The sequence below is a fragment of the Candida dubliniensis genome, chromosome 5 (assembly GCF_000026945.1).
Source record: "Candida dubliniensis CD36 chromosome 5, complete sequence".
NCBI classification, from domain to species: domain Eukaryota; kingdom Fungi; phylum Ascomycota; class Pichiomycetes; order Serinales; family Debaryomycetaceae; genus Candida; species Candida dubliniensis.
Window position 1 is genome coordinate 807831 of NC_012864.1, and position 12197 is coordinate 820027.

The 12197-nt window shown below is 31.2% G+C and overlaps 4 protein-coding genes across 4 annotated transcripts; 2 read left to right on the plus strand and 2 right to left on the minus strand. All coding sequences in view use genetic code 12, as the record gives it.

Annotated features, from left to right (window-relative positions):
- Positions 1-2400: 2400 nt before the first annotated feature.
- CD36_53110 (fungus-specific zinc cluster transcription factor, putative) lies at positions 2401-4116 on the minus strand (the record flags this gene model as incomplete). The annotated part of the gene is made up of 1 exon (XM_002420561.1): positions 2401-4116. The coding sequence occupies one exon, from the start codon at positions 4114-4116 to the stop codon at positions 2401-2403; it is 1716 nt and encodes a 571-aa protein (XP_002420606.1).
- A 315-nt stretch (positions 4117-4431) lies between these two features.
- CD36_53120 (fungus-specific transcription factor, putative) lies at positions 4432-8073 on the minus strand (the record flags this gene model as incomplete). Its single annotated transcript, XM_002420562.1, has 1 exon — positions 4432-8073. The coding sequence occupies one exon, from the start codon at positions 8071-8073 to the stop codon at positions 4432-4434; it is 3642 nt and encodes a 1213-aa protein (XP_002420607.1).
- A 2141-nt stretch (positions 8074-10214) lies between these two features.
- On the plus strand, positions 10215-11339 carry CD36_53130 (component of the mitochondrial inner membrane electron transport chain, putative; the record flags this gene model as incomplete). The annotated part of the gene is made up of 1 exon (XM_002420563.1): positions 10215-11339. The coding sequence occupies one exon, from the start codon at positions 10215-10217 to the stop codon at positions 11337-11339; it is 1125 nt and encodes a 374-aa protein (XP_002420608.1).
- Positions 11340-11723: 384 nt separating this feature from the next.
- CD36_53140 (RNA polymerase subunit common to RNA polymerases I, II, and III, putative) lies at positions 11724-12197 on the plus strand (the record flags this gene model as incomplete). The annotated part of the gene is made up of 1 exon (XM_002420564.1): positions 11724-12197. The coding sequence occupies one exon, from the start codon at positions 11724-11726 to the stop codon at positions 12195-12197; it is 474 nt and encodes a 157-aa protein (XP_002420609.1).

Genomic DNA, 12197 nt, shown 5'->3' on the forward strand with positions numbered 1-12197 from the left:
ATAGAAGGTGAAAGATTACAAGGTTTTTCATTATTATTATTATGACGTATTACTTATTATCATCACCATAGTGTGGTGTGTGATGTGTGATGTGTGGTCTGGTCTAGTTATTCTTTCTCTTCCTTTCTATATAATTTAATTATTCTCAGTTTTAAGTTATAGTTGTAAATCATATGATATGATATGATATGATATTATTTACACTAAATATAACTCTATTAACCTAGCGACTAAATAATTCTCCCCTTTCTTTTTCATTCGCCTAAATCTATAGAATATTCCGTGTTTTTTTAGACAGTTTGTTGATAATCATTAATTGGGCTTAGTTATTATGACCAATGGTGATGATGATAACGAATACACGCTTTCTTGTGTTAAATGTTCTATTCAAAGCCTCATTGATAAAAACTCAACGCAACGCAACACAACACAAACAAATAAACAAATTTATACGTGTAATATAAACCTATAAGGGTAAAATTTACTTTATTGTTGTTATCCACGTATCTACTACATTTGCAAAACTAGCACCTGGGATATGTGAATGATATGATATGTTTCTGTAGTTCCAGAATCGAATAAGATCTAAATAATTTATAAATTGTACAGGAAAATGGATATTGTTCAAAACGCGTCTAAAAAAAAAGCCATTTTTTTTTCTTGTAAACAGGGGTACAGCATGGTAGCACCCAACAATTTACAAAACGGTTAAATTGCAAAATTGAATTAATCCCAAACGAGGCAATGTTGAAAATGATAATAATAGTATTGTTATTCATAGCCTTCAATAAAGAGATAACTTAATAATAACAAGAATGTCTTATCTATTTGTATCCTCTCTTCAACATACTACATTATTCATAAGGTTTCTTTAACAGAACAATTCAAAGAGAAAGCAAGATAATGCAAAAACAATTGTTCACATTACAAATTCACTTGTTTGTTGTTTTTTGGTTTTTGTTTGGACAATTCTATAAATCTTACTACTACTTACTGATTAGCGTTATATGTTGCATTTCTTTTTTTTTTTCCCCCATTCCAAGTAAAATTAAAAACCTTAATTGAAACATTCCCCTTGCTTTAATAATTCTTAATTCCCCCCCTGACATATACTCTTTTTCGCGTCATCATGTATTGATTCATTTCATTCATTCTGTTCTGTTCTGCTCTGTTCTGTTTGTTAGTTCTTTACGTCATTTAGATATTAAACTTAACGACAATGTAATAATTGAAATAGAAGAAGATAGATCATTATTATTCATTGCTTATTATAAATTAAAATCTACTAATCAATCAATGTATTAGATTTGCGTCTTTGTTTTTTTTTTTTTTTTTTTTCTTTCTTCTCGATTCGATTTAAACTACTAATTCATTCTCTCAATAAGCTTACAATAAAGACTATTGATTGCCTATTGTTGTTAAAAAGTTTCCATCCGAGATTGTCAAATAAAACCCGTACTTGATTTTGTATTTGGGATTCGTTGATTAGTTACTGTTGTTTTATTAGTTTTCTTTTTTGCGGGTTGAAAGAATGGTATTATACCACGAACCTTATATTACTAAAATCACCAAATAATTGATTGTATTAGTTGTTGTAACGGCAGCGATTGACATTACCACCTTTACCCCCCCCCCCTTAACCACCACTCGTGAATTGTTCCATAATTGGATAAAAAAGGACCAGCCGTTTCTAGAGTCGCAACAACACGAAACTTCAACGCAGCAGGTGTTAAAATAAGTTTCATTTAATACATTATTCGCATCAGTTGTTGGTAAGCCTATGTATGTGTGTGGAGAATCATCCCAGTACTTAAGCTTATCATGAAAATGTCATTATCGTGTAAAACAAAGTAAGAACTCCTTTATCCCGCTCCAAAGAAGAATAATTAACCCGTCGAAAGCCTTCAATTTAACCCAATTGAGAATAACTTAGACTCTCCATAAACTATATATCTTATTTAGCTTAACTCAACTAATTAATAATATCCTAAACAAATAGTGAATAGGTGGTATTGAACTTTAGACGAGCATTTTTTAATAAGTTGTATCTCTTTCTTTACTCCTTGCATATAAATTATATTTAACGTTTATTGTCAAGTTATTCGGTTTTTGTGATTTTTCCACTTTTGTAAGTTATTCTTGGTTAATTTGACTAATCAAACTATCAACCATCAACAACCATTATTATTATTATTATTATTATTATTATAGTTCAATAACTAGGTACTGTGTCTCTTTATTTTTTCCACCTTCCTCTTCGCCTTACAACATCAACAATATCAAATACACAATATACAATTTGTAATCTTTCATTTCATGTTCCATTATGGACCAAACAAAAAAAAAAAAAAAACGCTCACCAAATTAGTTATCCTCAACAACACACAGCTTATCATCGGTCTAGTTAGTATTTGTACTTCTTTCATCATTGATATTATTCTTATTCTTATTCTTTATTTGTACCATTAATGACCAAAATTTATCAATATCCATATTATTCATTATATTAAAATCTTGTTCCTCATCATCAAATGATAATGATTGTTGTTGTTGCAAGTTTGAAGAATTACTAACAGGGATCAATGATGTTAATTCTATTAAACAATGGTTTCTCATTGCTTCATGAAATTCTTCATGTTTATGTTCATGTTTATCTTCATGTTCATCTTCATGTTCATCTTCAAAATTTGTATTTATTCCTAATTTATTTTTCAATTCGGTATATTTCTTTAATCCAACCTCCAAAATTTTGGTAATTTCATTTATTTCATCATTTGATAATTCATTAAACATACAATTATTATAATAATACTCTGTTTGATTAGATGGTATTGTATTATCAGTAAACACTTGTTTAAGAATATAATTAATATTATAGGATTCTTTGATTTTCTGTTGATAATCATATTTTTGATTTAATTTGAATATTATTATTATTGCTATTATTAATAAGGAAATTTCAAGAATTTTTTTATAAATTTGAGTTAATTTATTTAATTTGGCAAATTTTAATCGATATTCAAAATCATCTCGTAAATTTTCATTATGATGAGGATTTAAATATCGTAATTTATAAATACTAGAATTCAATCTAATCAAAATTTCAAAATTAATCATCATAACTTTTGGTATCACAGTTTTGAAAATAATAATCATGGGATTAACAATATGATCTTTATCTGTATGTTTATCTGTATCTCCCAATGTTTGCTGCAAATCATTTAATTTGTTATGATTTTGATTAATTATTAATTCAAATAAATAAGGTATAAATTCATTAATACATGATCCTAAGATTTTTTTCAAATATGAATAACTTAATGATTGTTGTAATTGTAATTGTAATTGTAATTGTTTTTTCTTTTTTTCATAATATAAATAATAATAAAAATAAATCATATATAAAATCATTTTCATATTAATATAATCTTTAAATTTCATCTTAATTTCATATTCATTAATAATTGAATATTTCTCATCAATATAAATCTCAAATTCAAGTAATAATGATTCAAATTTTGATATTTCTTGTGGTCGATCTGATAAACCTAAATTTGATTTTAAATTTTTTAAAAAATTTTTATGATAATAATATTTAATAAAATATTGAAATAAATCAGTTATTATATATTTCTTTAATTCAATATTTTCAATATTTCCATTTCTATCCCTATTTCTATTTCCATGAAATTGATTTTTTATAGAATCTTTTAATATGTCATTCAATAATTGTATTTGTGATAATTCACTAGTTTGTTGTTGCTGTTGTTGTTGTTGTTGTTGTATTTGATAATTCTTATCTTCATTCGAAATTTCGTGACTTGTAGTGATCTTACTATTTTCATTATGTGAATTCAATTGTTGAATTTGAAAAATACCATTATTTTCATTATTAGGAGATGCTAACCATTGTTGTCGTTGATATTCACATTTTAATTTCTTTTTAATACATGATAAACATGGACGTTGTCTATTACATTTTATTTTTCTTGTTTTGCAATTGAAACAATTTAATGAAAGTCTATTTCGTTTCTTCTTCGAGTTCTTCTGTGTAAGGTTGGAATTGCCACTTGAATTTGAAGAAGCTATGAATATATTGTTGTTCGGTATTGACATAATCCTGCTTTTTTGGTGGGTGGAGGATATGTTTAACAATAGGCTTCTTTAAGAAAGGGGGTCTGTTTAGAGATGACAACTGACTTCTAATCTCTGGTAGGACTGCTAGTGTAAGATTTAATTCTCTATTGTGGAGTTTAGGTTAGGAAAAAGTCCGTTCAAAAAACAAAAATTTTGTACACAAAACTTCAAAGCAAACCATGAATCATCATCATCATCGGCCAAGTGCCAAATCTATAAATCAAATTATATATATATAACAAAGACGTAACTGCCCAACATATAGATATATATATTAGCTACAAAACAATACCTCTATAAGAGATCATTGAAATCACCATAAATATTGAATAATCTGATTAAATCCTCTTTACAAGCAACTGGATCCAAAATTTCATCACTCAAATTATTCAAATTACTGAAAATATTATCATCATCAAAAAATGATGAACCAAATAATTTACTCTCCAATTCTTTTAATGGATCAAACCCATCATCTTTAGTATCATTTTTATTTTTTTTAGCATCTTTATATTTTTTTTGAGCTTCTTTAATATTTCTCCAATCTCTACATAAACGGCATAAATGATTCAATTCTTGTTGAGAAAAAAATTCAATCATATTTGTTCCTTGATGGAAAAACAGTTGATCACTAGCGGCTTTTTCGAAAAATGCATCAGAATTATCAATTGATTGTCTTAAAACAATAAATGTGATAATATATAACCGATAAGAATTGATATATGTCTTTGATAATCTTCGGAAATCACCAACAAATAATTCCACATCTTCTAAAACAATGTCAAACAAATTATTAATACATTCTAATCGTGACATATAACTGATTTCTTTAAACACTTTAAATGAAAGTTCTTTCTTTTGATGTAATAATCTAACGAAAAATGACGTCAAAAATGAATGGGTTTTGATCATATACCTTTCATTTGATGCAGTTAACATATAATCAAAGTTCTTCCCAAACAAATACACTGAATTATCTAAAACATATGACATGATATACACCAATTGTACAACACTTTTAATATAAATTTTAAACAATTCAATCCCTGCTTTCATAGAAGGAGTTTTGGATTTGTCATATTCGTTTTCATAATGTATAGCAATTTTATAATACATCCCGGACAAATTAGTTCTCAATTGGACAAACAAACAATACTTGAAAACTTTAACTACTCGTTCCATATGTTCTTTGCTAGCTTCTTCAAATCCATTTATATTAGTTGGTTCTTTAGCTGGTTTACAAACCACATCTTTGAAAAAATCTTTACCAAAAAAATCGAAAAAAATTCTTTCCATTTGATTAGTTTCTTTTAAAATCTCCACCACTTTTGGTTTTTGTCTCAAATTATTAATCTTATTGACTATATTTCGATAATGTTCACATATTTTTGCCAAAACTCCATATATTTTGTTCATTTCACCAGTAGGATCATCAGCAACATGTGGATACTCAACGTCACACCCATCAAGACTTGCTAAATTCAAATTACAACCTGTATTCAAAGCACTCATGGCATCAGTCGCTACTAAAAACCACCAAAGATGTCTCCAAGTTTTAATTAATACTTGATTCTTTGCCAAATTATCAAATGTAGTATAACAAGTTGGATCTCTGTTTAACCCAATGGAAAATGCATGTCTGATTATTGTCCCCAATAATATTTGTGAATCAGTACTGGATAAGCCATGAGAGTCATCAGGACTCATCCCTTTATAATGATATAATAATGCCAATAATTGAACCAATTTGAACGAGGATCTGGCTGTAATTAACCCGTCTGCAATACACAAGTTGATAATTCGATTGAATGTTGGATTGTCCAATTGTTGCATACTATCTATAATACTCAACTCTTGTTCATTATAATTATTATGTTCATTATCGTTATGAATCATGGTTTGGTATCCAAGTTTGAGCACCAACATGAAAATCCCCAATGTTCTCAAATCATTTTCATTTTTTATTTTTATTTCAGTAATTTTCTCATGATTAAACTTTAAAAACTTGGGGAGTATAGGGTTAATATCAAATAATAACGCATGTTCATCAATTATTTGGATGAATGGGTTGACAAATCTAAAAAATCGACAAAACAATTGAAACAGATTGGTCTTGTCAGGTAAAACTTTTAAAACTTCTTCTTCAACAAATCTATAATACTCATGCCTCTTTTGTCCTCCATTATAAAACGATTGCATAAATGCCATATCTCCTGGTGTTTTCTTGGGACTTTCATATTGTTGTACCAGAGGTGAAAATGTATCCAAAGGTGTGTTGGTGCTTGGTTTACCATTTTCCGATATCATATCAAAGGCATCATTAAAATTAACATTATGTGACAAATAATTTGAGTCACTCGAATTTGATCGGTTCATCGGTATTGATGCATTGCTGTTGTTGTTACCATTATTGTCTAGTTTTGGTCTTTTCGTTGCTACTGGTGATAAACCTTCATCACCGGTTCTACTGGATCTGATTGATATTAAACTCCCATTGGAATTTCTCCGTTTTCTTGTAGCGTCATTTCGAATAACATTCAAAAACTCGTCACTTCTGAATAGATGCACGGTGAAATTTCTCAAAATAGTAATAAAAGGATCACTCTTGGTTAATCCAAGATAAGAAAGTGTGCCCAGTTGTTGCCATTCATTACCTGTTGAGTGTAAAGAAAATACACCATTGGTGAAAACATCCATAGTATCCAGAGCATTGATTTGTAAGGAAGAATTGGCACCCAATGGGATTGAAACTAACGAGTTTGACGAAAATGATTCGCTTTCTTGAGGTGATGAAATGGATTTCAATGATGATGCTGTTTGGTCAGATAATACACTTTGCACAGTTGGGTTAGATTTATCTTGTACAGATGATACATTATTTTCCACTTGATTGTAGCCACCATTAGATCCAGATGGATTGAGAAGATCATTTACTCCAATTGTAGTTGGTGACAAGACTCCCTCTGAGTTTGTGCCCAAAGATTTTAGTCTCAGTAATGACGGTGACAATTCGTTTATTGGTGGGATTGGAGATGGAATCGAAAGTTGTCCGAATGGGTTGTCGTGAGTCAAACTCATACCAGAAATTGACGATTTTGTCGTGGAAGGAATAGGTAATGAAGGTGTCGTCACAGAAGGTGGAGGAGGAGGTGGGGGTAGGGGTAAACTTATTGAATTCAATTTCGGTTTAGAATTGGCATCAGAAATTGAGGTAGGATTGAAATTCGAGTAATTACTGGTGTTGTAACTATTTTGTCCTGAAGTGGCTGGAGGTCTATTTGGACTACTGTGATTCGATGTCGAATTAGATGATTTTGGGGCTGCTGGTGGTGGTAGTGGTGGTGGTGGCGTTGGAATGGAGATTTGTGTTTGCGACAGCTTTGTCAGAGAGGTATACCCCACTGGAGAAATAGATGGAGGCTGTTGTTCTGGTTGTTGTTGTTGTTGTGGTGGTGGTGGTGGAGGTATTGGTAAGTATTGATGGTTCCCCAGAGGTGATTGACTCGATAAAGGTTGATGTTGAAATTGATTATTTCCATTTCCTTGTATATGCAGAAGTGATGGGTCGAAATTGCTGTTATTGTTGTGGGGATGGAGGTGGTGCTGATTGTTGTATTGTTCTTGATAATGTACTAGTGGTGGTGGTAATGGATGGTCTGTTAGTATATATCCGTTATTGTCAATGTGTTGGTGCAACTGTTGCTGAGGAGGTAGAAAGTGGTTGATTGGGGGTCGATTATCATCTTCGTAATGGCATAAATGTACAATACTCTTTTTTATACAAGTCCCACAAGGACGAGCTCGATCACATTTCAGTTTTCTTTTCCTGCAAACTGAACAACTTAATGGTTGTCGAACTCGAGATCGTTTTTTCGGTATTTGAGGAGACGAACTGGACCGACTGTCTTTTTTGTCGGGATTGCTTTTCTTATCCATATTTGTTTATATAATGATAATCAATTATAATAGTATTTTTGAAACAAAGCAAAAAAAAAAAAAAAAAGAATTAACGGCTAGATGAATCTGGTTTGGTACAATTACTAATGAAGAATATGGAGAAGGAAGAAGAGGAAGTAGAAAGAAGGAAAAAAAAAAAAAAAAAAAAAAAATCAAATTATAATAAATTTAGTAAATTAAACATTTAAATTAATGTATACTAAGTTGGTCGGTTTATTCTTTTTTGTTGATTTTCCTTTTCCTGTTCCATTCTCATTGTTTGTGATTTTCATTGAAAAACTAAAAAGAAGAAGAAGAAAAATAATGCAAGAAGGCGGGCATGAGAGAGGAAGAGGGGAGGAAGAAAAAGAGGGGCGGCAGCGGGGGAAGAATAATTTTGTGGTGGTGGAGGTAGAGGGTTGAATCAATCAAGTTTCAATGATAAAAGAAAAAAAAAACACCAAACAAAGCCTAATCCTTGAATGATCAATAATTAGATTAAACAATATTTATATTAATAGAGTTTCTTTTGAGTGTACAACGTAATTTCAATTGTGGTGAATTATTTAGACCCAAGTTTCTTTTTGAATATTACACTTTTTTGTACAACATTGACCATCGATTATGCCAATGAGAACTAACTAATTATTTGTTTAATACCTTCTTTCTTTCTGTCGTTAATGGCTCCGGGTTTTTTTCAAATATGGCTTGTATTGTTTCGGGTGACCACAAAATTGAAAAAGATTGGCTTGTGAAGATGACAGGGATTGGGTCGTTTTATTTTGTGTTTTCCATACTAAGACAATCAGACTTTGGTATAAAAACAATAATATTAATCTCTTTGAATGCTTCAGATAAATGTGCAGATATGTACAACACGGATATAGAGCTGCACTCAGGTACAATGACACGTATGTATTATTCAACTTTGAAGATTAACAGTATAACAGTATCTTGTAATTACTTGTTAATTTGCGTGTAATTGGTGGCAATAAACAAAAAAAATTGAAATTGAAATCCATCAATGTGTTTATCTGTTCTTATCACTTATTTAAATCGTCCCCATTATGGAGCTGGCTCTTTATCGTACGGATAGTTGGGACGGCTGTTGGACAGAAATTAGCATCGCTTGCATAAGTGTTTACCTAAACTACAGCGTAAACAGTTGGAAGAGGTGAATGGAAATTTCACTACTAAACAAACAATGACAGTGGCAAAAGTTACATGTATATTAGTCATGTTTAAGGTTATCTATTTTCTATTGCTCCTTCCTTTTTCTTTGAGGCCAGAGTGTGGGTAAATGATCCCACAACAAATACATATATAGACAAACATGTTCCATCGTTAGAACTTGAACTCCATTTCTTTGAAGATTTCATTGGATAGGGGGTATCAAAAAACGGAAAAAGAAAATGTAATCTCTGGAGATATCTACTGTAACAATATGCAAGATGGTGGGGCATGAAAAAGTAAAAGTAGAATAAATTGTGCAGAATTGCCACAGTTATTCCCCCCCACCAGTCATCAAGAGATTCTTTGTACACTTTATAATTAACAACGTTTGAAGCTAACCGAATAAACCATCTGTAAATATTATATAGGACTTAATGTAATGTATATGCTATCATTTAGCCTGATCAGTGCTTTTAACAACTTGTCAGTTGAAAAGTTTAGTGTGACTAATATGAATAACAGATGGGAGAATAATAATCCAGAAAAAACAACAACTTAAAGGGCTCTCCAATTACAACAACATATGTTACCAACTTTATGTTTGAATTGGACTGGTATGTATATTTGGGGTGGTATAAATAGTTGGAGGTTTGTCACTACCAAGTGGGAATTTATATACATATGTCACGTGACAGCAGATTCTATAAGAAAAGAAAAAAAAAAAAACTATCCAATGGTCAATTTACCAATCAACGAATGAGAATTTATAATTTTTTTCTTCTCTCTTTTAAAAGCCCAAATGTATAGTATTTTTGAACCTCACACACACACTCCCATACTAAACAAATAATTTTCATGAATTGAAAGAGAAGAAAGAAAAAAAAAAAAACCTCTTTCTATAGGGTTATTAACAAACATAAAACAACCAATCAACACTGGGCTAAACCTTCATATCATATAGAAACAACATGTTATCTCGTGCATCAATTCGTGCTTACAGCTCTATACCAAACTCAGTCAAAATTGCAGCCAAAGAATCTGCCACTGACTTGACTAAATTATCAGTTATCATCAACAATGCTGGGTCAAAAACTGGTAAACTGGGTGTGTCCCACTTATTATCCAAATTCACCTTTTTAAACAATGGTGCCAAATCTGCTTTGAGATTTACTAGAGAATCTGAATTATTAGGGGGAACTTTCGAAGCCAAAGTTACCAGAGATGCTTTGATTTTAAACACTTCATTTTTGAAACAAGATTTACCATATTACGTTGAAGCTTTGGGAAATGTCGTTTCAAACACTCAGTTCACTCCACATGAATTTAATGAAGTTGTTTTGCCAACTGCTAATGTTGAGGCCAAATTGGCTGATGCTAACCCAGCTTTCAAAGGTGTTGAAAAATTGCATGAAATCACTTTCAGAAGAGGTTTGGGTAATCCATTATTTTACAATGAATCTACCCCAATTAAAGTGGAAGAAGTTGCTCAATTTTCTAAAGATCAATTTTCTGGTGAGAATATTTCTATCGTTGCTGAAGGTGCTAATGAAGAAGATTTGACTAAATTTGTTTCAGAATCCGCCTTCTGTTACTTACCATCAACTTCTTCTAATGGTGCCAAAGCTCTCCCAACCAACACTTTTACTGGCCAAGAAGCTAGGGTTTCATCTGCTGGTGCTTCTTCTGCTTTGATTGGTATTCCAGTCAAACCAGCCGATTTCGGTAAATACGAAGTCTTGTCCGCTGCTATTGGTACTTCAACTTTGCCATCTACTTCCACTCCATTAGCACAAATCCCAGGTGCCACTTCCCACTTGTACAAATACCAAGATGCTGGTTTGTTTGTTATTTCAGTTTCTGGTGAAGCTTCTCAAGTTGCACAAGGTATTAAACAAGCCAAATCCGTTGCTGAATCAGTTTCTTCTGCAGCTTTATCTGATGCTGTCAAAGCTGCCGAATTATCTGTTGCATTACAATCAACTGTCGACTCCCCATTAAATGTTAAAGCTGTTGCTGAAAAAGCTCCAATTTCCAAATTCAACTATGTTGCTGTTGGTAATCTTGATGTGTTACCATATGCTGATGAATTGTAAACAGAATTCAGAAACACAGAATGAAAAATGAATTAAATTAAAAAAAAAAAAGTTTGGAATTAATTTTTTAACTATAAACCATCGATATAAATATTCCCTTAGCAGTTTATTTAAGTCATATGTGAATAAAATAAACATTCATATACGTAATAGATTACTGATTTATTTATCTATCCTCTTTCTCTTCTCTTTTTTTTTTGATTGCAAATTGATAGTCGTGTGATTTTGTCAAAAATTGGAACTCTTCTTTGACTTTCTTTTTCTTTTTTTCTGTTCGGTAATTTTTTTTTTTTTTTTTTTTTTTTTCAGGATGGAATTGAATCAATCATCAACAAAACCTCAACCATCTTACTACCCCTTTTTAATCCTGATATACCTAATATAATGTCTGACTACGAAGATAATGCTTTTAATGAAGTAGCTGAAAACTTTGAAGATTTTGATGCTCCAGACCATTTTTCCGATAATGAATATGACGATCCATCAGCAAATGGTGGTGATGCCGCTTTGAAAACTACTGATGGAAGAACAATTATAAATGGTGGATTTGGGCCCGATGATGCCCAATCAGCCAGTCAACCAAGAAAGAAAACCACCAAGGAATTGGCTATTCCAAAGGAAAAGAGAACTACCACTCCATATATGACCAAATATGAAAGAGCAAGAATATTGGGAACTAGAGCTTTACAGATTTCATTGAATGCTCCAGTATTGGTTGATATTGAAGGTGAAACCGATCCACTACAAATAGCTATGAAAGAATTGGCACAAAGAAAGATACCTTTGGTGATAAGAAGATATTTACCTGATGGATCTTACGAAGATTGGGGTTGTGACGAATTAATTGTTGATCAATAA